We start from the raw sequence: 27,095 nt of genomic DNA, 5'->3' as shown, positions 1-27,095 counted from the left end.
GGCTCGTGGGCGCCTCCCCGCAGCCCGCGGCCCTCCTGGAGACGGCGGCGTGCGGGTCTGAGTCCCCTCCCTGCCCCGGTGGCACCTCCCGACAAGGGACGCGCACCCCGGCAGCCCCGCCGTCCGCGGGGGCCGATCCCTCGCTGATGGACGGATGGGCCCCACGACCTCGTTTAAAGCACGAAACACAGGAAAAGCTCCTTGGGTGAGTGCCTGTTCCGGAGCGGCCAGGTATTCCTTACTGCAGACAAATACACATATGTATGCACCTACAAATGGTGCACATTCTGTAGTACAGATAAAAATTAAGCAAGACACGAGCTCTGAGTACTTTTATAGTATTTCTGGTGAGCCTGCAGGGTGCTTCTGAAAGTCAAATGGATTGTCAAATCTGGTCCAGGTGAGAGCCTGTATTTAAATATTGCTGAAGTTCTTGATACACAGTATCAGTTTGCGTATTATCATTTATCTGTAATGTGCCATATTACACAATTACATGAGATCTGTAGTCACTGGCCTCAAGAAATTTTACAATATCCCTCTGAAAAAAGGGCAAAAATGCTCCTTTTAAACATGGGAAATCGAGGCATCGCATCTTAGCAATGCAACAGCAAAATAAAGAGGGATGCACCTCCACAGGGATCTGGGACAAAACATGGCAGTCAAGGTCCTGCCTTGCTCCCTCCATGCACACGTTTCCTCTCCCCTGCTCTAGGAAGTTCTCACGACTACAGACCTGGCCCTTCAGTAAACACAAGATGTTCCAGTGCCAGTGAGAAGCTCGTTCAAGGGAAATGCTGTTCACTAAAGCCTGAACAAACCATGTGCCTAAACACTGTCACTAGGAGCCCCAAGAGTAGACATCCTACACCCACATGGCACACACACCTCTGCCAGTCTCTGTTCTGTCATGCTCCTGCAAATGATCAGCAACTCCATCAAGACCAACAGAGTTAACAAGGGTATCTCAAGCCCCAGGCAGAAAAACCAGTAATGCTTGGTCCAGCATTTTATGCTGGGCAACTCCTAGCGCCCAGGATCTTTTTATTTATTCTATCAAGTTTTGCCAATAGTGCAAGCCAGGAACCTGTCTTTGTTAGTTTGCTGGCCAGTGGCCATGACATCTCTGTGGTGCTGGAACTTGTCGTAATCCAAGATGACAGCGTGGGCTGCGCTGGCCTTGGCTCTGCTGTCACTGCAGGAGTGCAGAGCATGGCCTCGTGTTACATCGCTCCCCGGGCTCCTCTCTCCGGGTGTGCATGGCACTTTCGCTCTGCATCCTCCTGCCAAATTTGTTCGGGGTGTTATTTTTATGCACTAAATTCCTCGCAATCAGAGGTAGGTCAAATAAGCACAGCAATTTGAATGTCATGTGCCCAGCAGCCAACTAATCCTTGCATCACCAAGCTTCCCAGCTGTCACAACAGCCACAGAAAGGGCTGCTCAGAGGCTCTGATGCACAAGCAATCAGCCAAGGAGGAAGCCTACTCTGCAAGGTAAGGCCCCTCAGTGCCCAGCATCAGGAGCCAGATGCCTTTGCCAGGCTCTGCATCATTTAAACACTGTGCTCACAATGGCAGCCAAATTTTCACAACAGTGAAGTGGCTGGACTGTTTAATGTGCTTAAGCTTTGTTCTCAATGGGGGCTGATGACTGCCAAGTGTTTTGGAAAGAACTTAGCCCCTCTATTTAAGTTGCTGAAATGAGAACTCTTGAGCATTAAGCTCTTTTGGAAATCCAGCTGCAGAGCTCCACGGTGGTGGTGGCGGTGGAAGCAAGCCGGGAACAATTGTTAATGGAAACTTCCCCTCATACCACCCTAGTGATGTGTCTCAACCATGGCCTGGAGAGACCACAACTATGTCAACACTGGCCTTTTGTCTGGAGCCTTTCCCACTTGTAGAGCTGCACTCAAGCAAGAAGGAGTATGCCAGGACAGACACAGCTCCAGGTGTCTCCTGGCAAAGGGACCAGCAGGTTTTGACAACCCCAGCAGTTCTGCTGCCCTAACATCTTGCCTTTGCTAATGCTTTTGGTGTTGCTATGGCAGATATTAGCATGGTGGAAAATTTTCCAGAAAAAAGGACTCGAAAGAAAGTTAGCTGTTCTAATCCTTTCAGTCGTCGTCCTCCTCCGTCTCCTCCTGGCAGAGACTGCCAGTGAGGAAGTCCAATGTAATGGTAATATTTTCAGTGTGGTTCCTTTTTCAGAGAGAAATGGACTGAGGCCATTCACTTGTGTCATCTAGGTCACCAAATGGCTGGTAAAAAAAAATAGCAGCTTTTAATTGCCTGCAATAATTAAAATTCACAATTCAAAAGTATAGCAGCATTTTTGTATACCTACAAAAACCCAAACGCTGATCTGGTATCATGGGGAGTTCAATCACCATATCCTGACTCTTAATTTCCCCTTTTTGAAACATCCCACCTACCAGCTGTGCCCAGGAGAGTGAAGACGGAAATAACCTCTTCAGCTGCACCACTGCTTGGCAGACTTCTTATCTGTACTGTGAGAAATCCCTGGTAAATTATGTGGAATGCAATTCTGAATCATTCAACTCCCATAGAACTGTGTCTGATTTTCAGAAAATCTCCCTTCTCACAGCCCTTCTACACTCTTCATCAGCTCAACAGCCAGCTGGAGAACAGCGACAAGAGGAAGAAAAGGGAGTGAAAATGTTCTAATCAAAATATTTTTCCCTATTTTTTACACACATTGGAGGGAAATAAAAGAGGAGTTTCTTACTCAATTTATTAGCAGCCCAGAGATAAGATATGTTTGCTAATCATTTTTCTTTATACAAACTGAAGGTACTTTGTGTGTGTCAGTCAGGCTCTGTAAGAGCAGTGGTTAAACTGACAGATAATCCTCACCCAGAGCTGCTCCAGAGCTCTCCCTGTATGTTTTCCAAGCCGTCTATCCCCTTGGCAGCTGGCCAGCTATTTGGGATAGTTCCCTTGCTCTAAATCACAGCCTGTCCTGGACTAATCTGTCATCCATCTCTGCATTAACTGCTTCAGCCTCCAGGAGAAGTTCTCTCACTGCAGAACACACAGCAAGAGCACAGGGATTGAGACAGGCAAAAACCCCCATGAGTAGCAAAGTAAAAGGGGTATTCTGGAGGTCAAGGTTTATCTACGGACAGCATCTTGTCACTTCCTCACAATATTCTAAGCAACCTTTTATCTATCCTATCTTATTCTATGTAATTTCCCTGCTATTAAGACTGTAGTGTCTTCCAGAAACTAAACCATTTAGGTGAATAGGACTAAAGCCATACACTGGAAGGACAAACCCAACCACTCTCTCTGCCTTGGGGTGAAGAAGACGCTTCACCTCTGGGTGTGTTTATGCAACCAGTTGTTATAGGAGCTTTATTTTCTTCCCAAGCAACAGGAGATCTGTGTATCTTGACCAGGGCTCCAACCCGGCAGAGACATTCCTCTACTCCTTACCTTACACAAACTTGATTCTGCTGAACATGGGGTGACTGCAAACACTCACCACAGAAAGAAGGATCTCAACCAAATGCAACCACAACATAATTTGCTGCTTTTAACACACACTAAAACACTGACACACTAAAGTGTTTTTAAAATCTGTACTTTTTAAAGATATCAGCATTGTTTACAAACCTTGTGCACTTAATTATGAAAGAATTGTCATTTCCCCTCTCAGCATTGCGTGCCTCCTGCTCCAGACCTCTACAGTATTATTTCAGGCAGGACTGGTAGTCTTATTAATATAATCTGACACTTCCCGTTAGAGGATGCTGTCTTCAGTTCCTTCAGCCTTTGCCAGATTTCAACCATTCTGTTTGTATTTCTTGTGCGCCAGCTGTGTTTCTGCCAAAATGGTTCTACAGTTTCCCGAAAAAGGTCCCGCAAAAAATACTTTGTTTTGAACCTGTTAAAAATTTCTGGCAAACTTTTCAATGCAGTGTGCTAGTGGCCTGTGCACTGGAAGAGATGGCAGCTCCTGGGTCAGTGTTACTTCAGAGAATCACAGAATAGTTTAGATTGGAAAAGCCCTCTAAGATCATGGAATCCAAGCATTAACCCAGCACTGCCAACTCCACATGAAACCATGTCTTCAGTGCGACATCTGCATGTTTCTTAAAAACCTCCAGAGCTGTGATGCAACCACTTCCCTGGGCAGCGTGTTCCAACTGTGGACGAGTTGGAGGAGAAGGGGACAATTTCATTAACTGATTAGGACTCAAATCTGAGAAGGTGGTAAGGAGGTGAGGAAGGCGAGGATGACAGACTGGCAGCCAAAGATGAGAGGGAGAGAGCCTGGAAGGGGAAGGCTGTTCCAGCAAAGGTTGTGATGAATGCATTAGGTTGAAGAGCACCGTCAAAGGCAACAGGGCAGGAGAGTAACTGTGCTGACGGTACAAACACAGCTCCAGATTCCCAAGTGCCACAGATTCTCTTCAACAAACAATACAGTGGCAAAGCTCCCTGTCCTCCTTCAGCTCCTTACTGTGAGGTGTCATCCTCTACTCACTCCCAGCAGCAGGACAGTGTGGTGTGCAGTCAGGTCCATTTCTACTCATTTCCAATGTGCCTGTTGTAAGAGTGGCACATGAGAAAGCCTAGCTTTTCAATTTGTTTTTAAAATTAAATGCAAGAGCTGTGTAAGAAGCACAGTCATGGTTGCAACAACCTTCAAAGTTCCAATCCCATACTATCTTACTCGGATTCTTTCCTCCTTGAGGAGACACTTGTTTCACCCATTTTGATTTATCCAAATAAACCCATATAATATTTGCCATAAATTATTCCAACCTCCTGTAGAGAAACAATTTCAGGAGTTCCATCCAGCACTGACAACTACTGTATCTGTATGCTTCAGAAACAAGACTCCCATGCAAGAAGGGGCAACACTTCTCTTTGCAGATGAAGAAGTACAGATATTTTAAATCAAAACACCATTCTCTCAGGCTAGCAAATGTTGTACGCATTGGCTGCATTTCAAATTCTCTCATGGGCTTCTGCAGGTGTGGGACACAGGTGAGAGCCACCCAAGGTGTCACACTGGGCTTCTCACAGAAAGGGAAGCAAACACATGGTGTGACACATCCACAAAATCAAATTAACTGTTCAGAATTCTGCTGAAACTTTATGCAAAGTCCAGTCTCTCCAGACAAAATCCTTCGGTCCTTCCTGCCAGATTTTCCCTTCTCCTCCTGCTGTTCCCTGCATCCTCTCACATCTGCAGTAAATGAGGTCAAGATCCAAGATCCTACAGACAACCACTTCCTTCCTGAAACAGCCCTGATTCAGCCCAGAGCTGGTCTGAGCTCCACAGGCAAAATGGGAAAAGGGGAAAGAGAGGATAAAATGTAACTAAAGCCTGCATTTCCAAGGGACAGGGCTTGCTATCCGAGGCTGCACACATGGCCTTCGGTTGTGTCTCGGTTTGAGACAAATTAGGAGGAAAGATCTGAGATGAACGTATCCTCTAATAGAAGGCAGGTTTCAGCAGCCCCTCCCCTACCCAGGTTCGGAAAGAATTTTCTGGGAAAAAAGTGAAAAAAAAGCTGTTTATTTAACAAGCAGGGTGCACACAACCATGAGAGAAAAAAAAAGAATAATGTTAGATAATAAACCTTCTTGTTGTGGAGAAAACCTGGTAGATTCAGAGTCCTTTCTGTAGGTGTGGCTCTGCTCTCTCTGGAGCTGGGGTGCAGCGTGGGCCCCTCCAGGCCGTGGTGTGAGGCCTCCCGGTGATGGTGTTCCAGAGCGGAGGAAAGCTGAACAGTTCAGGAGAAGAAGAAAAAGCCAGCTAGCAAACTTTCTTGCCTCAGCTAGCAGGTTAGCTAAAAAGCAAAGAATTTTAACTCTGTGTCTCTCTCCTGAGAAACAGAGCTGAGAGCTGGCTAAAAGCAGGACGGTGCTCCCTCGGCTCTGCAGCAGTGAGAGCGTGGGGAGTGTGTGAGTCCTTGAACACAAACTGCTCTGAAGAATTCACTCGGCTTCCTCCCTCCCCCCCGCCACTTTCTCTCGGACCCAGCTTAAAGACACACAATTCATGTCTGGCATAGAGCAGGCGATAGGGGATACAGCATCATGAAGTCACCCCAAGACAGGTTGTGTGTTTGCAGATCTTTGAGGGCTTCACTTGCAACTCCTGCCTGTGGTTAACTTGGAGTGAATGGAATACCCTTTGCCTGCTGGCCCAGTAACGTTCTGCCCTTCAAAAGCAATAAACAAAGAGGAGGCACCAGCAGGTAAAATCTTCCACTACATCTCCTGGACTTAAGACTCATCTCTTCTCTAAGATCCATACTCTGAAAGCCCTTCCTTGACTTTAGCCTGTGTGAAGGCAGCACTTGCGAGCTCAACAAGGCCTCATCTCTGAAAACAACCAGGAAATCCAATTTTTATTCCCTTCCAAACTACCTGTGCAAGATGCCTGACAGTAGTTGTTCCTGCTCTGAACAATTCCCTTGCAGAAAGGCTATATGGAGGAAGAGAGGGTTTGATTCTGCTCCCAGGACACTGAACAGGGATTTAAAAATTCTTGAAAAGCATGAAATCCGCAGCATTCCTAAATGCTTTTCTGATTTTTCTGTAGGATGCTGATCAGCCAAGATGGAATTCAGTGGGGACGGGGTCTGAAGAAGAGCTGCAGGGAAGAACGTTCACACTGGTATTTAATTTTAATTTACACTTGGCTTAGAAGCATGTTTCAGTTCAAGATGCTTATATTCTCTGGTACACTGGAGCTTCTTGACATCCTTTGGCATATTTTCATTACTTGGCAATTCACATACAGCAAGATTCCTCAGAAAGTACAGTAATTCTTTTCTTAAAGGGAAGGTTCCAGAGAAGCATCAGAATTAATCTGCTCTGAAGGAAACAAAAACATCCACTTTCCTTTCCTTGGACAATTATGTACCAAGCTTTAATAAACCAGTAGATTTTAGATAGAGCCCCTGGTTTAGGTAACAGCCTCATATAGCACAGTCACAGAATCACTGAGTTTGGAAAAGGCCCCCAAGATCATTGAGTCCAAGCTGTGCCCAATCCCCACCTCATCACCAGCTCAAAGCACTGAGTGCCACATCCAGGCCTTCCTTGGACACCTCCAGGGATGGGGACTCCAAACCTCCCTGGGCAGCCCCTTCCAATGCTAAACCACCCATTCATTGAAAAAATTCTTCTGGCATCCAACATGAACCTCCCCTGGTGCAGCTTGAGGCTGTTTCTTCTTGCCCTGTCCCTTGTTCCCTGGGAGACGCTCACCTCTACAACCTCACCACCCATAAATGTGCCCTCATGTGGAATTCTGCTCAAAACAAAGACAACACTTGTCCTCAAGATGTGTCTGTGCCACTGCCAATGTGCTTTTCAACACTCCAGACCAAGTCAGTCCCTCTCCCATTGTTCTGTTTATTTGTCTATCTAGGACAGCACGCTCTCAGTAAACAGGTCTTGCAAAGAGCCCTCCTGTAATCCTGACAGCATATGCCACCCATGACTCATGGATCTATTACCCAGTTCTGGTACCCAAGCCCTGCTGGCCTGGGTGTGTTATCAAAACACAGTCAAGGGAGATTTCAACTGGCATGGAAGAGCCACGTGAAACAGGTCCATTTCCTCTGCCTCCCAATCAGCAGCTAATGGGGAGCCCGAGAGACAGACAACAGATGCTATCAGCAGCACTGGAATACATCCCTGAAGGAAAAGAGGTCACTGGGCAGAGTTACAGGAACTTGCAAATCTCCTCTTCTCTTTTGATCTCCTCTGTGCACACAAATCTGAACTGTTGCAGTCACTTTTTACTCTTTTTCCTTTTTTTTCCATTTTTTTCCATTTTACGTTTCACTAAAATGAAGCACACTTTTTATGTGACAATTTATAGATGGTGATTTGTATAAAATAATCACGTTTTAAGAATTAGAGCTGCCAGAATGGGAACACACTGTTCCCATAACCTAAGCAAGGCTGAGTACATTTTATTTTCTCTCTGCCCTCAATTAGGATCCTCTAATATGTTTTGGAAAAAAAACTCCAAACAAACAGCAAAACCCAAAAAATTATACTCGGGTTGTTACAGCCCAATAACTGCAGAGGTCTAACTTGCTTTGATATACTAGCTTTATTCCCAAGGAGCACACATAAAGCGTGTGTGGTTGTAGCTTTTTCTCTATTGATGCATTTATCTCCATTTATAAACCATACAGATGCATCAGGCCTGGGTAGCCTGAAAAAGGGGGCCAGAGGAAGGAAGGGAACACGTCACCACTTAGGGAAAATTCCAAGAGAAAAGGCTGTTGAATATGGACATTACCCCTGTGTCTGTAACTACTTCTTTACAGCTGCTGCATAAAGGAGGTTTTGGTGGCATGTCAGACACAAGCAAAATCAGGTAACTTCAAAAAGCAAGCCAAATTAAAAGATACTACAGCACTGAACACTGGGCACTGGTAAATTCACTTCTAAATGTGAGGGAGTCTCTGAGTACCAGAAAATGGCAAGAAACTGCTTTGCTGAGGAGCCTCCAAACCCAAACTAATGCCTCCAGAGACTTCTGTGGCTCACAACAGCACTCACATGGACCAGACAGAGCAACATGGACCAAAACCTTCAGGTTTATCTTTTAAAGACAGAGGCAGTGAAAAAGGTTGGTGATGGAATATCTTTTGAAGAAATCCTGGAATTCTAATATTTATATTACTACTTGTGACCTCCTCTGCAAACTGCCCACAGCCCTGAACTAGGCCTCTGGACACACTACTATGCATGTTCTCAATGCAACAGGCATGCTGAATCTGTGAAGATAGTGAATGATGTCAAAAACGAAATTAAAATGCCCCAAGACACAGAAATCAAACCTCCCTCCATTTATTGAGCAGTGCATTTACTCTGATGCCTTCAGGAGGCATGTCAGCAAAAGGGATCAGAAAAAGTTGACTCCATATGAGACTGCCCTTTCTTCTAAACACTCTTCCCCCAATCCACAAGTAATAAAGATTTTTAAAGATTTACTCTTGCTATCACACACAGCATGGCCTCCACTGCCAATTAATGACAAAAACCATCAATATATTAAGTCAATATATTTTTAAAATATCAATATATTAAAAATAATATATTTTAATGTAACCTTGAGGCCAATATGCACTGGCAAATCATTGATCAATTCACTGCATATGGGAGCTTTTAAACATGGGAGTTGGCATTTTATAGATGCAGAGGTATGGAGCACCACTAGTTTGGGTTTATTTGGGAGGGGGGAAAGTGCCCGTATCCCTGACACCTTCTGTGTCTAAACTACTTAACAATTCATATTAAACACACCAGGCCTTTACAAACTGAGTCCCACAGAAGTAAACTGACTGCTTGGCTTCTGTTTTACACTGGTGGTCATCCCATTCTCTGCAGAGACAGCACAGGCCTTACAGTATTCTGTTGTCCGGGGCTTTTGAGAGGATTTGGGGGGAGGACAGGACAGGACAGGACAGGACAAAATCCTTCATCTCCCTCTTATTCCCAGGTCACCTGCAGAATTCCCACCGTGTGCCCCTGCTCAGCGCAGGATGGGATCTGCAGGAGTTGGCCATGTGGAAAAAGGTGATTATTCTGTGCCCACATGGAAGGAGAAGCACTGGAGAGCTCGAAAGCACTGCAGGCTGAGGGCAGCAGCAATTCATAGGCTTGGAAAATTATGTGGGCTTTACCTTTTACACTCCTGTTAACTCTGATTTTCATGAAGTAGGTGGTGTTGCTACAGCAACTGTCGTATCACATCATTTCTGCTGTCTCTATCACAGGGATCATCTTATTTTATCTTAAACTCAGATATGCAGCTTTTTTTCATCTATTCTAAAGCCCTCTGTATTTTGGATATGAAAAAATTATACAAAATAGAGCTGTGTCATATAAATGGTATTTCTTAAAAATGTAGCAAAGCTTACAGAACATTTTTATTTGTTCTCCTTTTACAAATGCAGAAGGAATAAAGAAAATGGCACTGGCAGATTTATGGTATTCCAGATTTTCAGAAATAAATTAAGAGCTAGTCTCACAATAAAGATGTTTCATACCTCTTTTAATGTGTTCTCTCTACAGAAGCTAAGCCTGTGTTCCTGTGCACATCAGCAGAAGTAACTCATCTATTCACAGGTGAAAACATTTTCCTTCCTCATGCCCAGGCTATTTATGCACCTGCATTCCACACAACTCACACCCAGCTCAGATGCTCTTGCCCACCCACAACACAACCCCAGCCCTCACCTGCCTTATCTGCAGCCTGGAAGAAGCACCTACTGAAGCAGAAGTCCCAACCCACCCTTACCTGGTTCAGAGGGTTTGTCCAAGCTGCCAGGGATGAGGTGGTCACCCAGTTTTGCAGTTGCCTTGCTCAGTAACCCCAGAATTTGGCTCTACCTCTTTGGCCTCCATTTTGCTGCCTGGAAAAGGTCTTTGTGGGTTCAGTGCACAAGCAAAACTCAATAAAATCCTGATGATGGAAAGGTTCTGTTCAACTTTTGTTATTAACAAGCATTCCAATGCGTGCACTCACAAATCTTCCTTTTAAAAATATAAAAAGCAATGTTGAACAGTAGTAAATATTCAGTTACACCCTTGGGCTACTCAGGAAATGTACGAAAAGCCCTACCTACAGAAAAAGGTTATTTCACAGACCACTCAGCCAGCACAGCTCAGACATCCAGATTAAGCTCTGCCGCAGCCTAAGTTGATGAGTATTTTGATCTGCTTCTTCCTGAGCATTTCCAGCCACTTCCAAAACAATCAGTGCAGTCACCAAATCACACTTCAGTGCTCCAGACAGGTCCTGGGCAGATGGAAATCTGCCAGCGTGGATCCAACCTGTGGGCAAGGACTGTATCTCGTGCACCTGGTTAATGGACATGTACAGAATTAAGACATTAAATGGCCCTTTGGTTCCTTCAATTGCTTTGCAAACTTCATTTCAGTGCCCCCAGTACCTGACAGTTGTTCTTTACCTAATTTCCCATAAAACTGAGTTTTGTGCAGTCCTGCTGTGCACATCTGCCCGGCCCCCTCCCAAAAGCTTGGGAAATTGTTGGCCAATTTCCAACAAATTTGGCAGCAAGGCATCCACATGTGGTACCAACAAGCTTTGTGAAAACAACCTAAATGAAGGAAGCTCTTCCCTCCCTGGCTGCAGGAGCCTTGTAACACATCAGAGAACCCACAGGGTTGTGCTGCTCATGGAGCCAATTCCTTGGGCAGGAGGTAGGAAGGAAAAAAAATATTCACCAAGTCACTGCTTGTTAATGGCAGTCAGGAAAGCCAATTAATCCTCTTGTTCTCTACTGGAATTGAGAATATCTCTTCACTTTATCCTACCCACTCATTTACTATTTTCAGTAATCATGATCAAAATGATTTGTTTTACAACTACACTGTCACTTGACAATCCCTCTGAATTCCAAGCAGACACATCTGGTATTGATAGCCAGCAAGAAGTCATGCACATGGGCTGTCTTAAAAATCAATGTAGAAGACAGTCAGATGTGGACAACCCAGCTGTCTGCTATCATCTGAGCATTTATTTATTCTTATAATATATACTGAAAACCAGAACTCTACTAGAAAGAGCTTATTTTATATTATCCCCAGCACTTACTATGCAAGCAATTTAAGTCTTCCAACCAAGACACAGTGGAGTGTTTGGGAATCAACAAATTTGCTCTGGCAGCGATGAAACATTCATTATTGGCTTTGAAGTAGGGAGGGGTTTGGTTGGAGGGGGGAATCTCTTATTTTCTTAAGATTTGTTAAAATGCGGACAAAAAGCTGGTGGAGGGACACTAGATAGGACTCAGCGAAGAATCAGAATGCTGTAGATTTATGCTGGAAGCTGCCTGTCTGTCCCACCTGAGGGATGAAATCCTGGTGTGATTTTACTGTGCAAGGTCAGAGATCCCCTCTGCCCCTCTCGCCCCTGACTCTCCCTGCTGCTGTTGCCATGTTACACACCCTCAAGTACTCAGGCTTGGGGAAGAACGAGTTAAACTTTGCAAAGAAAAAAACACAAGCAAGAGAAACACCTTTCCTCTTTCTGCTTAACTGGATAATTGGTGAGCAGGAACCTGCTTGATGAGTTTCAGCAGCTCCTCGAGATCAGTCAGGGCTGTTTCTGAGAGCAGCTCAAGCTGCCAACTGGATAAACACCAACAGGGTGCCCCTTGCTAAGGCTTTTGATAACTAAAAATTTCCAGAAGGCAATGAAGCAGTTTGTATGCCAAAGATCCATCCAAACCCAGTGAGAGCAGGGAGCTGAAAAGGGAGAATATTTTATAGATGTTATATACATAAAGCTGTCTTACAGTCAGAATAAATAGATGATTTTAAAAGAAAAAAGAAAGTCTAAATAATTTTTATTGCAGTGGAGAGAGTGCAACAGTAAAATTCAAATGAATGAATTAACAGGTTCTGTCCTAAGAATTTAAGGGGCCAAGAAAATTCTAGTCCTGCTCTGTACAATCCTCTGGGCTTATTACTTGAAACCATTTATCCATAATGCAAAGGTTTTATTCAAGTACTTAGTGCTTTTGAGTCCAGCTGGCTGAAATAAAAGTACACAAAGATTGATTTTCACGTAAGGATTATCTTGTCCTACCTGTATCAGATGTGTGTGCAAGCACCTGAGTTAAAAAAAGGCAAAACCAAACAGAACCAAACCCTGGTAAAATCTTGCAGTAATTTCAAACCTGTCCCAGCTGTACAATCACCAAAGCAGCCCCTATGGCAATCACTGTCCATATTATCATCTTCATTTCTATTTATTCACATCACTGTTTCAATTAACACTACAACTGGCAAATAGGCATTTAGATATGCTGGGCTTTAAGATCAAGACCCAAAGCTCTCCCTTGCTGAAGCTCTTGCTGAAGTACTTGCTGAAGCAGTTGACTCCAGATGAGAGCCTGGGCTTTCTCCCAGGTTCCCTCCTCTCTAAGGATGCAGGGAAGATTAAGAGGAAGCAAAAACATATTTATATCCTAAACAACAACATAAAGATTTGGGGAAAAGTATTTCAGCTTTGCCAGTGTTGATCTGTTCAGACATACCTCAAAGATTTTGATAAAGTAAACAAAACCCCACAACTCAAGGCTCAATACCATCCATCTAAACCAAACCAACCAAACCCCTCCACACACACTGGAAGTGCAATGTCCCTTTGGAAGATGACAGGAACTGTCCATCAGACATTGCCCCTTGCCCTCATGTTTTGTACCCCTTCCCCAAGCATGATGTCTTTTTGTACTGCTTTTTCATACAAGTGTGCCCTTGGAGATGTTGGGGTTTCAAACCCAGAGCCAACTTTCCTAAACACGCTGTATTTTGAAAAGCCCATTTTTGTTTCACAGAGAAATACAGGAGTTTGCATCATAAAGCCTTTATCCCCCCCAAACTCAAAGCCTCCCATACAGTTAAAAATCAAATCCAGCTTTATTTTCCTGCATGAGTCAGGCTGCATGCAAACAGCTTCTGAGGACGGCAACTTGGGGTGGAGAACTGAAGGAAGAAATCCAGAGAAAAGAAATTCTTCTAACAGCACACTCCTATTTCCACAAGACATTTGCGAATATTTTCATTTTAAAGCTAGAGGAAAGCCACCCCCTTCCACCCCAAAAGAAGTTTTAAATATTATAAAGACACACAAGGACACACTTTATTATTTTAACAATTACTGCTATTTTCAGGGCTCCAGCACAGTTACTTCCTTCCATAATTGGACTTCAATCAAACCCTAGTAAAGCTTTTGATCTTGGAAAGAGTAACAACACAGCTCTGTTATCAGCACAGAGGGGGCAAAGAGTAGGACATCCAGCATTTTTCAGTAAAGGAAAGTTAATTGCTTTGACTTATATTTATCAAAGGTCACAGCTACAAGTTCTGAGCGCACACACATAACGGTGTACACTGAGAAATCTCATACAGACTGGACAAAGTGTTGGGATTATACTATCTGTGTGCATTAAAAAAAAAAAAAAGAAAAAAAAGAAGAAAATGCAGCAAAACAATGCTAGATTACTATCCAAATATACCCCAGTGGATGTCCTGCCAAAGAGCAAATATGTGGCTGTAAGCTCCAAACTGAAATAAAAGCTTGGCCAGCAGCCCAGAGCTTCACTGTATTTTGCTCAGCCAACCATAATCTGGCAGAACAGAGTGAACACATTTGCAGCCACGTGATGGAGAAGCCTGTCGGGCCAAGCTGATTTCCTTGTGTTGGTTAAATGTGATCTTCAGACTGTACACACCAGCAGCTTGGGAAAACGTGAGAAAGTGGGAAACAACCAGCCACGGGCTGGAAACTGAAGGGCAGCAGAAAAAATTACTTGAGGCGTTTGCTTAAAGGTTTGGGTTGCCAGTGGTGGATTTTAATGAGGTGTTAACTGGGCTCTCAGGGCTGAGCACCCGGCATTCAGCTGGGTCTCCACTAGAGTTACACACCACCAGCTCCTGCAAGGATGCAGATCCTGAGAGAACCCGGTTTGGAAAAGGCACTGGAAATTCATCGTTGGATAGGAGTGAGAGCTACTCATCAGTGTTTCAAAAACGTGAAATGCTGAGTGATTTTGAAGTCCACACTGAGGAGACTCAGAGGTGCTCAGGCCTGCCAGGATGTGGCCCAGGATGGATGGTGCACATCCCCCAGGGTTCAGACTGCAGACACCCCTTGAACAGCCACTGCTGAACACAGAGAAACATCTATGAAGTGAGATAGAACCTGGCCAAAGGATTCAACCTGAGAAATATGAGGGATAACACCTGCCCCCATGTCAGGTATTATATTTTGATAGTAGTGATAATAATGTTTTTAAATAACTGACTTAGGAAGAGACAAACGGCATCCCTGGCCAGCATCAGACCTGCACATGATCCCTGAGAGCAGGTTACACGTGGATGCAGAAAGAAAAGCTCCCAAACACAAGACCTCAGAAGTACATCCCTGCTGCAGATAAGAGCAACTTGGCTGAAGCAGTCACCAGAGTACATAAGAAAAGTGAGATTTGTTTATTTTCTAACAGGAATAAATTGATAAACCAGACACGTGCAGCACCTGGTGGAATCAGAGACGCACACGAGTTGACAATTACACCTCCAGCTCTTTCCTTCTCCTTGGCTAATGACTCCTTTTCACGTGCCCAGAACAGCTTTCAGACAGAGACTACCACAATTTTCAACAATGACATCAACCATGTCGCACTGAGAAAATTGAGCAGATAAGAGACACTGGAAAAGTGTTTCTTAAACCTGGTGATGAGCACGGTCGAACTGAAAGAACAGCCTTTCTGAGGGCAGCCACGTGATTATGGATGCACCAACATCAGGCCTTGGAGCCTGGACAATCCATGCCCTGATTTTTTAAGTGCCAAGGCACCAACAGGCAAGGTGTTTCAAGCAGACACCCAAACCACAGCTGTCCAACATGTGTTACTCAAGGCTTGTGGTTTAAACTCCTCAGAAGGCAGATATGCAGGTTAACTTTAAATATGCTGCACTCTTCCCTAATTCTCTCATGTAAGTATAGAGTTCAGTGATGCAGGTGTTCACAAGGTCAGCTTCCTGCTCCATTTTACTCAGTTGGTGTTGCTCTCAAAAAATGTTCTACCACTCCAGAAACACCTTCAGCTGGTGAGCAAGCACTGTGGCTTTTTTTCCCTTTTTGAGTTGGTAGAGTAAGACACAGTAACAACACACGGCTGAGGAGCATGACAGAATCTAGATATGCAATTTATTAACCTGCTCTGTTATTTACGCTCTTCTCTTCCAAGAAAAACAACCTTCACTACAGGGAGGGACAGAACTCCTCAGTTTTCAGTGTACAGCTCTTGATACAGAGGCCAGGCCCTTAGACAGCTGGTGACAAAGGCCATGCTGTGGTCAGTCCCTCACAACCAAGCTGCTTGGGTAGCTCAGGTCCCTGGGAAAGTTTGGAAAACCAGAGTAGGAATTAAACAACAGTGCCCCAAGGTATTTGTAGTTTCACTTCCCAAAGTCTTCACACTCTTTATTAATCAGAGCAGTGATCACCCAGCTGGACAGGGCTGAGATTGTGGCCACCTTTCTTTAGTACTCCACCCTCACCCAGCAATAAGCAGAGAGAACTGGGCTGTTTCACAGGGCAAGCCCAGTGTATAAAAAGGATATCCCAAACCAAATTATCTCAGGATGAATGGAGCACCAAAAACAAAACAAAAACAAAAAACCAAAACCATTGAGCAAACATACACTCCTGTGAAAATTTTACTTTGACATTGATATGCTGCTGTGGTATACTTCAAACAACAGTGAGCTCAGCACTTGCAGTTATTTCAGATCTGTATCTGCTTTTTCACTCTTCGAAAGCTAAGGTGAAGGCAATGTTTATGCACATTAAAAAAAAAAAAAGGCAGACAGAAAAAATTGTAGCATTTCCCAATAAACTTTCTCCAACTTAATCCTGAGGAAGCAGGAAGAGACTCGAGTGTCTTTTCAAGCAGTTTTTTTCTTTTTTAGAAACATTTAATATTGCATATGCCACAGCCAAACCAAACAGGTTCTTGGACCTCAGGTAAGTGTTACCTTATCAGAAATGGTACTAAAATGTCTTCATGCTGTGCTGGAAACAAAATGTAGGGACACAAAGAGGTTCTCTCAGGTTTGTAAATGCCCTACAAGTATGTGTTGGGGAGAGGGAGCAGGGGAGTCTACCCAGCAGCACTGCATTACACCAAGAGCCGGTTGTGTCACTACAGCTCTGTCCCGACACACCCATATTTTACAGCACACAATGTACTGTACAATCCACAATGCCAAGAAACTCAACATATCTAATCTGGCAGAAAAACAAAGTAATATCAGGTTAATCCAATTCTTAAATTGCACAACTTTGAAAAGCCAATAGGAAAACAAATCTTTCCCCTCATTTGTGCTCCCCCATCCCTCCTTCCAGCACACATACCCTGCCATGACCCACTTTTTCTCTTTGATCCCTCAACATTTTTAGCCCACTCTCACTCTCCCCTGTTCCCCTCTGACTCCTGACCTCGCTGCAGCCCAGACCCCGGTGGCAGGGTGAAAAATTTCCCAGATTAGAGCAAGCCAGCTCCGTGTGCAGGGCGGGATGAGCGGTGGGATGTGCGCACAAGGTCACTTGAACGCCCGCCTGCATGTGACGCTGCAATAACTGTAATAAGAGCCACAAATCTGAAGTTAGATCACTGCAAGGTAGCTTCAAACCAGGCAGCAGAGCTAGGGTGACTCTGCTGCAAAAGAAGAAAAGGATACAGCAAGGATGCATAAAAGTTGAGGAAATTTTTCAGTAAAATAACTGTGCTTGGCTTTGGAGAGGACCAAGACCATTCCACTGCGTGGGATAAAAACTTTCAAGATCTTGCTTGCAAACCTTACAGCTAATTTTCTAAATTCTCTTTTTAAATGAAACACCAGAGTCTCATCTAATCACAGAACCTGAGAAGCTGAGGAGTTCCAAGGAAGAAGAATGGTGGAAAAAGTTTGACTCCCCTCCCTCCAACACACACTAAACCAATTAAATTTGGTTTCTTGCAGATTCTTTTCTCAAAGTGAATTGGCATCTCATGGTGTCTAAAAGGGTGTCAGCTTTTCTAGAAGCATTTCACACAGATCAGGCATTTTAAAGGTCTAACGTACATTTTCTGATGTAGAAAATGCACATTTGCATTACTCTTCCTGCTCAGCAACACATTCCCATCCTATATCCACTCATACATCCACTCATTTATTTTCAGAAAATTTTAGAACTGTAATTAATTCTTCAAAATCACAACTTTCTTGCTACATTTGGTTAAAATCAGCCAATATAATCAAAAACCAGCAAGCAGGAACAGGCAAGAGGCCATACACCTGGCATGACCAGATTTGGTTTGTTTTCATAGAAAAACTGGAACAAAAAAATACCCCGATGCTCATCTCTCACAGCAAGCAAGAGCTGCAGGAGTTACATGCCCAGAAGGGCCAGTGCCCCACCGAGGGGCTGCAGCTGCAGGGGCTGCAGATGCCACCAACATCCGTATTTCCACTATGCAGTACAAAGAGAGGCAGCGGTTGAGGGCTGATTGCTGCAGGGCCCTTCAAATTCAGTTTAACCCTCTCTGCTTTGATGAGGAACAGAATCTGGGTTTGAGTGCTTAGTTCCTACTTACTAAGCAGTACTAAGCCAAGAACACAGCTGGTTTTTTTAAGCAGACATCTTGCTGGAATAAGACTCATTTTGAAATGTTGCAATGGTGAGTTTGTAAAAATGACTGAATTGTTTTAAGTCATCTCCTCTGCTTCAGCGCAAGCCTTGAGCCTGTGCTTTATGTTCTGCAGCCTTGTGCAATGTGCTCTTCTACAAGAAGGTTTAGTGCTGTTATTTCAATAATCTTGCTGTCCTAAAAATACTGATTGCTCCATTAAATGCATTTCTGCAGTATTTTGTGCTTTGAAGTTTCACATTATTGTTCCTTCATTTCTTTCCAAATGCAATTTACAGTTTCCTTCCTCTCCACATTTAATTTCTGTTGGTGTGCTTTCACCTGTCCCATGATTGCTGAGTGACCAGGTCACCTCAAAGACACCAATGTCCATATAGACATTAAGTAAGCAGGGAGGCCTTGCAAGTGTTTTAAATAAAACTTAAGATCCAATCACTGCCACACAAATTAATTGATCTTGCTGTGGACAGAGAACCCTGTTCATTCATTTGTTTATTAAATTCAGGAGAACCAACCAGTTCTGTAATGAATTACTTAATCTTTGACCTATTGTCCATAGCCATGTTCCAGAACAAAGAATTTACAGCAAGCTGAGCTCCCTCAGGCTAATTGGAAAAGAATGCTTTTTTTTTTTAAACCATTCTCCATCTTCAACAAATCTTTGCCAAACTCTGTATTTTTGCTTCTCTGCTTATACACCTACATATTTAAGGATGACATTTGGTGACAGGTGAGTTATTGCTCCAGTTCACTGTAGCTTCTGCTCGTAGGAAACACAACTGTGGTTCCTGCTTTGTGTAGTAATCTACATTTGTGTTCCAGCTAACAAGAAGCTGAGTTTTCTAGAACCCTAATGCAATTTGGAGTTTTTTATTTTCTCCTACAACAGCCATATACCAAAACAAAGAGCTCCAAGATGCTCAGTGCCTGTTTTCATTAAATTGCAAGTAATATGAACAAGAGAATAATGCCAGTGGGATGAAGAGCTAGAGCTGTTTCTCAAAGTTGAGCAGAGAACCCTGAAGCAAGAGCTTGCCACATCAGACAAGCTAAGCAATGGTGTTAGAGGGTGCACAACAAAAATCTGGGCCAAACTTAGCCCTGGCATAACTTAGTTGAGAGAATGGGACAGGAGAAGCAGAACTGTATCACAGCTTTAAGCGTGTCAGAAATGTGAGAGGCTGAACAATATTTTGCATTTGTTTAAAACTTGATGGATAGCACCTCAGTCATGCAAAGCTGAAGTGCTGTGAAGAGCACCAGAATAAAAGAAAAAAAAAAAAAGAAAAAAGAAAAGAAATGTTGCGACACATGCTGCCTTACCCACCTGTGTTAGCTCTCCACACTGCAGCTCTCAAGCTCTCAGGACAAAATTCAGCTTTTTGATAGAGAGCTTCTTTATCAACATTTGTTTGTTTTAAAAAAAAATGAGTATACAAGCTACAAAAAACGTGTTTGTCATACATTCATTTTGACACAGTTGTGGATTTTACACTCATTTTCAACACCAAGTGATTATGTATAACTTAGTCCATTAAGTGGAATAGATTCGAAGTTTAAGTAAATGCTTTTTTTCAGAGCTTTCATTATCTGCTTAAGGTAGAAGAGATCAACCCACAGCTTTTCTTGAAATAACTTCGCTGAAATATTTTTTTCTGATCGCCAGTCTTCAGTGAAATTCAGACAAAATATTGAAAATATATTTTGTTATGAAAGGAAGACTTTACTAAAGGAAAAAAAAAAGGAAACCTATGCTCACGTTTTGTGTGATAAAACTAAACAGCTCCACAGTGTACTGCCAGGCAACCAAACTTCTGATTTCATAACGCACTAAAGTCCTAATGGTGACCTGATGGTGACTAAGTCCTTTCATCCTGTAAAAACCTCCACTGGCCACTGAGAGCTGCTACCCCCCTTAAAAAAAAAATTCCAGAAAGATGAATGACATGAGAGTGAATGGTGACATTTTGCTGCTCCACCTGGGAGGTGACGGAGAGCAGTCAACAAGCTGCCTACCTGCTGAGCAATACAGAAATCAGGGAGACCACATGAGGAGCAAAGTACTTATTGCTGAGATTAATTGGCAGAATCTGGCCACTGCAGCTTCCACAATTGCCAATTTGCTCTCATAAAAATATGTAGAGATTGAACAATTTAATGCAGCTTCATCTAATCAGATAATATCAGTGTCTTTGTATACATCTCCTGATGAGGTCTTCTCTCTTCACTATAATGTACTGTTTTATGAAAGACTTTAGGGTGTACTCGCTCCTTAAATCAAATCACTGCACTGAGAACCATTCAATCACTCTGCAATGCACTTTGAGATGGGAAGCAAAGCTCTGAAAAATACATTGTACTTTTCTAAGTAACTGTAACAAGCTTGACACTCAAGACATCCTTGAAATGTCTTTAAGAGGACAAAAAAAATCCCAGCCAAATCCTAGGTGTTCCCTGTATGTGCCCTCTTCCTAAGTCTGGATAGCCCTTCCTTGCACAAGGAGCTCTCCCTGTATGGAATGCACTATGAGACCTGGAGAGTCGGGCCAGGGATATTTAAAAATACAGCCTAACACCCGAGATTATTGCATGCTGTTTACTGTTTGAACTCTGAACTAACTTCAAGTTCTTTCACGCAGTCAAGCAATTATTTAACCAATAATCAACATTTAACTGTGAATATTAAAATTAGCTCTCTTGAAGGAGACACAGTGTTCTTGCTTCCAGCCTTAACAAGCCTGTGCGTTCAGCACTTTTTTCCCCCCCGTTATCATGTGACAGGCTATTTTTAATATTTGCCTGAATATATTTTGCATCTCCCTTTGATCCAGAAAGCAGTTTTGCGAGGCTTGCCCGCAGAGTGCACTTCCTTGGCAGCGGCAGTGCAGGGCGCAGCTTTTCCGTCTCAGTGCAATTTGGGCCCTTGCTGGCAGAGGCAGGAGCAGAGCTGGGCTGAGCCTGGCTGCACAGGGCAGGGACACGTGCCTGGAGCACATGGTCCTGCAGGCACCCGGAGCCTCACGTGAGGCTCAATGTGAAGAGCAGCTCCTGGTACCAGCCTTGGGATGGTGGAGCTGGTCATTCCCATCGTCACGTGGGAGACCAAAGGTCAGGAAATTCCCAGCTCCCTCCTGGGTGCTGCAGGTAGAGAGCCCTTGGCCTCTGAGAGAGAAGGGGCTCGTGCAACACCCAGGGACTGCTTGTAAACAATGATTAAAGCTTAGGAGAGGATTCCACACACAAGCTGGCAGCCGGGAATGCTGCCCTTCACTCTGCCAAGCTGTGCTGGAGGAGGAGGAGGAGGAGGTCAAGTTAAGAAATGCAGGGGAAGGAAGGCTGCAATACAGGGAGTGCTGCACACACACCCTTTGGGGGCTGCCCCGGCACCAAGCCATCCCGGGATGAGGCTGCATGGAACAAGAACAAGCCTCTCCCAGCTGGCTGCCATGCCTATCACAAACAAGAGCTCAAAAAAACGCTGAAACCCACCCAATGGTAGCTGGTGTCAGTCACTGCAGCTCAGTGCCTGTGTAAGAAGCCAGAGGTAATGGATACTGCACTCTAGATGGAATATCTGGACTAATCAAATAAACCACAGCATTTCATAAAAATCTTTGTGTTCTTTGGGGGGGGGGGGGGTGGGAGGTGTAAGTGTGCTTCACATGGAAATAATTCTCAGTTTTTTTATTAATGTGCCTCTAATTTTACTTTTTTTAGGGAAGACTTGCAGATATTGCACACAGGTATATTTCTGCAGTGGATTACAAAGCTTGTTTTTCTTTTTTCTTCTTTCCTTAAATAAACTTTGGCAAGTAGTCTAAGGCACCCAGCCATGCAGGCAACACAGACAGAAAACCACCACCAGAGAACACAAAGAAGGAGGGAGTTCTCTCAGAGCCCCCAACAGCCCTGTCCTCCTTTGAAGCAAGGCAGAAACAACACCTAGTTATCACTGTGCCAGAAGCATCCCTGTGACACAGCTCCACATCCAAGGCTTTGGTGGGAAACGGAAAATTCCGATCTAAACCACGAAATCCCAAAAACCTTCTAGTTTGGATTCTCCATCAGGTCTAGCTGATGATTCTCTAATTCACACCTTTCAAACCCTTTACAGTACCCTGCCAAAATCACCTCCATCAGGGATACACAGGGAAAAGAGCCAGGTAAAAAGCAACAACCAACTAGTTACCTACAAAGCATGTACCCTCCATTTACATACAAACAGCTAAAAATTACTCCAGATTTCCTTAAGGACTCTGCATTTAAATGGAGATTGACATTCCACCAAAAGATTACATGAGGTGTGCAATAGATGAAGAACCACAAAAGTGTGTTTGCAGTAATGGGTTACTTTAAAAGCTTCAAAAAAATCTGAAAACCTTTTTCTGAGGAGACCGCAGATTTCAACCAACCTACCGGCATCCAATACAAAGACAAAACAGAAGTTTTAAATGCATCTACACATGACAATGAATGTTGGTGTGCAATGCTAAAATAAATCAAAATACTATTTTTTATTAACAAAATCAGCACTGTGAAAGATAAATACATGGTTTCACTCTTGCAAGTCATTACCCTGTGTCCCTCATCAAAACAAAACCAGAAATTCCTGTAACTACATTCCCTGAACAGAAATATATGAGAAGTAGGTGCTTGCTTTGTTCTTTGCAGATGATAAACTGTTGAGCCTGAACATCTTTTCATTGACCAGACAATCTGAGCTGGAAATACAGAATTAAGTTATATTCATACAGATCCTTTTTGTTGCCATTATGTTTTTAGCAGGGGGAAGGAAATCAGTGAGGATTTTGGTAATGTCATGTTCACAGTCAGGGTCAGCACAGCTTTGCTGAGCCTGATGACACTCAGGGAACGCCAGTGCAGATCTCCTGATCTCTTCCAGAGATGGCACAAAACACGTTTGGGCAACACCACTCACTCCCACGGACAGATAAGGCTTGTGCTGGAACACATGCACAAAATTAAATCTCCTCATGCTGCTCTCCCACGGACCATCCCCGGGGCTGAGGGGTGTGGGGCACCACATCCCTAAGTCACAGAGTCACAGCTGGGGCTCCATGTGCAGGGGGAATGTCCCCCACCCCGGACAGGGCACAGCCAGGGTGGGAGTTGTGACCACCTGCACGTGAGCCCTGGTGCCAAACTTGCACAGCCATTTAAAGACGAACAGCAGCAGCACAGGACTGGACCCTTCCTCCAGCCCCATGCACTCAAACAGGCTCCCATTGCAAGGCAAAATTCAGAAAACACACCAATGAAATATTTTTAGAATGACTATCACCTGAAACATTCAATTTTCCTGAAAGTAGTAAGATCACATTAATTTGTATTGAAATTGTAGACTTCCTACTACTTGTTCTTTGCTTTATTACAGTAACACAAATCACAATACTATGCATACTGGAATGATAGCTCACACCAATTAAAAAACCTTTCTTTATGTGACAATAAAAAAATCTATTTTAAATGTCTTAAGCTATATTAACCAACAGGCTCCACTACAATGACTTTAACATTTACCTCCCTTTTTCAAAGCAGCACATTTGCCTTGGCACTTCTATGACAACTCTTAAATGCTCATTTTTACTTTTACTAAATTTTAGAAAAAATATATACTGTTATATTCTCAAACTTGCTCAAACACTAAACTGTGAGATGGTCTTCTCTTCAGTACTGACTGTCAAAGAAATATTTTCACATGACAGCATGTAAAAATTTCAACGACCTGATGATAAACCAGACTACTGTTAATTAAGTCACAGTTCCTATCTGTAATGGGGGACAAGAATATATTATTTAAGTAGTAAAATGAGCTCCCTTTTAAAAAAAAACCAAAAAACACATTAAACAAAAAAATTCTGTTCTTGTTAAGGCAAGATGGTGTTGGGAAAAATACCTGCAAATTTAGATGTTTTATCCTACCTCAAGAGACATAACATCCTTTACAACAGTAAAAAAGTGCACACTGAGATAAGTTTGTAACCCTGAGCTGCAAAGGGCTCAGGAAAAACTGAAAAAAAAATCGATGAGTCGAAAAGTCAAACAGACAGCTGATTACAAATAAATTCTGACAGGTGATCATTAAAAGCCTGGCTCACTACCAGGCTCCTCTGAAAAAAAAGAGACTGCGGACAGATTATCTGCTTTTAATTTTATGTGTGCACAGGTGACAGAAAACGGTGTAGCACATATGCACTATTTTTAAAGCTGGCTCAGAAAAAGCAAGGGGTCATGTTCTGCTCTTGCCTACTCCAAATATATTTTAACTTTGGACACCCTTATAAGTTATCAGTTAACCATGAAAAGCCTTGAAACTGAAACACAAAGCAAAGTCAAATCCACACAAAGTAAAATTAAGTAAACGAAATCCATGACTAAACACACACTTCTGATGGGGGGGCCAAGGAGTCTGTTGGTGGGTTTGAGGAGCTTTGGGGGATGTTTTATTTCTTTTTAACGAGACAGGAATGTTGCAGACTTGTAAGACATTTCTATTTCATCCTGCTCCACAACTTTTGCCCCTCTATTTATTTATTTTGCCTCCTTATCAGATGATTCTGACAATGACTTCACACGCTGAGCATGGCAAATGATCAAGCAGAAGGGAGAGGAGTGGTTTCCTGCTGCCAAGAGCACACTTTGCTCTAGCACACCTCATGTGAGCAGAGGAGCACAATAAATAAGTCACTCTCTGTATTTTTTTTTTTTTTAAGGAAAAAGGCAAAGCTCCACGTTTCCCAAACTTCAATGTTGACACTTTTCCACTGCCCATGATCTCAGCCATGCTGGTGTCAAGCCAGAGCAGTTACTCTGGATTCGGACTGGTGTCTCTAAAGGGATGATCTCAAGTGCTAATAAACTAATAGAAGACTTCCATAGACATCAGACGGGCTGGAATTGCGCATTACAACCAGGCCTTGGACTCCATGGTGTTTTCTTAAGCTTAAGGTGACTGCAGATGCAAGTTATAAACTCAGGTCAGAGTTACGCTCAGTTTATGCCAATTTAAACACGATTATAATGTCGTTCCAAAACACAGATCCCATGGCAAATTTTAGCTCAGTAGAGAGTAAGATTATGGCCAAAATTTCAAGTAAGAAGCATTAACCTTTAACTCCAGAGTAACTGCCCACTCCTGTGTTCTCACATCAAATATTGGCTGAAGGAATATTCTCTTTGACAGTCCTTTTCCCTTCTCATTTAACACTGTGGCATCTATGCCATTCTGTCTGTGGTCTTTTTACTTGCTAACAGCTAAGATTACTAACTAAGATAGCCAAGTTTCCTTGGAATTCCCAGAGCTTTCCTTAGATAATTTAAACCAAAATCCTGGTGGAGCAGGTTAGCTATAACTGGAGCTACTGTTTTTATTTGCTGGAGTGTGAGTGACAGCAATCCTCTGGGCTCTAAACTGCCTGTCAGCTGCACAGGCAGAAGCAGTGATTTACAGTGGGGAGGAGGGGCTCACGCCAAATTCCAGAGGGAAGTTCTAAGGGGTGATTTACCTGGTCTGACTGGGCTCTGCATGCAGTTCTGCGACACCATGCCTGGATGGACTGAAGTAGAAGCCCTGCTGCTGAGGTCCATGACAGAAGGTGATGCTGAGGTAGCTTGCTGGAGACCTGACTGGTGTGGGCTAGGCTCATGCTGGTTTGGGCTGGGTGGAATGCCATTTTCTGAGAGGAATTCTTCCAGGTCCATGTATTCCAACTGGAAAGTGTCTCCATCGTATGGCAGTGTCTTGTCCCATAATGTTGGACCCAAGAAAGCTGACTGAGGGACTGTGGTACTGGTGCTGTCATCATCTAACTTCTTCTCTTTGTCTTTTTCTTTACCGAATGCTTAAACAAAAACACATAACAAACACGTAAGAGCTCAGTAATTAAAACACTAGCTACTACTATTTCCAGTATTTCTGCTGTACTCTCAGGTGTAAGAAAGGAATATTCCCTTCAAAAAGTAACTCCTTTGACTCACTCTACTTGGAAGAGAATTGAGGGGTCATGTCACTGAGCACCTTTGCTGGATCCAACCACATTTTTGAGATTGCCCTCTGTTTTGAGTTAACAATTCCACTCCATGCACAGCTTTGAATGTCAGCTTCAATAAGTAATCAACAGACTTAAAAGTGAACATTCAAGTATTCCAGCAAACTGAAAGCTATTCAAATATTCTGTTGAAAAGGAACAGTCTTAGCCTAAAATCCCTGGGATCTGTTAACCTGTAATTCTTCTAAATTAAGGTCCCAATCCTGCTAGACCTTGCACAAGCAAAGTAGTCCTCAAATTCCACACTTCTAAACGTTACTAACACACAGTTAGTAACTGACAGCATACAGCTTTGATGTGCACAAGAAGCAACAAAATATTCAAATGTAGACGCAAAGAAAAAGTTAAACTGAGGCTTCCTCATTTCTACAGCCTCCAGTGATTTCAGTGCACGTTTTATAAGGGAAACGCCTGATTTCTCTGCAAGATCTGCAAGAATCTGAACTCATAAAGCTTCCTGTCAGCTACCAAGCCTTTGCAGCATTTTATTTTTAACCTCATACAACAGCCCCGGTGAAATTCTGCGAGTCGCTTGGCAGTGGAACTCGGAAAAACGAGGAGACAGGAACTGCCCGACCTTCCCTTGGTTTCTGCTTTTCGTGCGCGCTGGATCCGTTCGCCATAGCCGGTGCGCGTATTCCCGGGCTCCCGCCGCTTCCCGGGGAAACCGCAACTTTCTCCCATTGAACCGGGGGACGCGGTTTGTTGTGGGGCTGGGATGGGGATGAGGATCCCGGCCCCCTTTACCCGGGGCACGAAGCGCCCTTGGCGTCCGTTCCCCAGGACCG

The 27,095-nt window shown here is 43.5% G+C and overlaps 1 protein-coding gene across 1 annotated transcript in view; it reads right to left on the bottom strand.

Annotated features, from left to right (window-relative positions):
- Positions 1 to 26,930, bottom strand: part of HLF (HLF, PAR bZIP transcription factor) — a 36,046-nt gene extending 9,116 nt beyond the window's left edge. The window contains exons 1-2 of the mRNA XM_008637577.2: positions 26,885 to 26,930; positions 25,765 to 26,100 (exon numbers count right to left, since the gene is read on the bottom strand). Of these exons, the coding sequence (XP_008635799.1) occupies positions 25,765 to 26,100; positions 26,885 to 26,930 (382 nt within the window). The remainder of the gene's footprint in view (positions 1 to 25,764; positions 26,101 to 26,884) is intronic.
- Between the last annotated feature and the right edge of the window lie 165 nt (positions 26,931 to 27,095).

This window comes from Corvus brachyrhynchos, unplaced genomic scaffold (genome assembly GCF_000691975.1).
Source record: "Corvus brachyrhynchos isolate BGI_N302 unplaced genomic scaffold, ASM69197v1 scaffold407, whole genome shotgun sequence".
Lineage (NCBI taxonomy): Eukaryota > Metazoa > Chordata > Aves > Passeriformes > Corvidae > Corvus > Corvus brachyrhynchos.
This window is presented reverse-complemented; position numbering and strand designations above follow the sequence as displayed.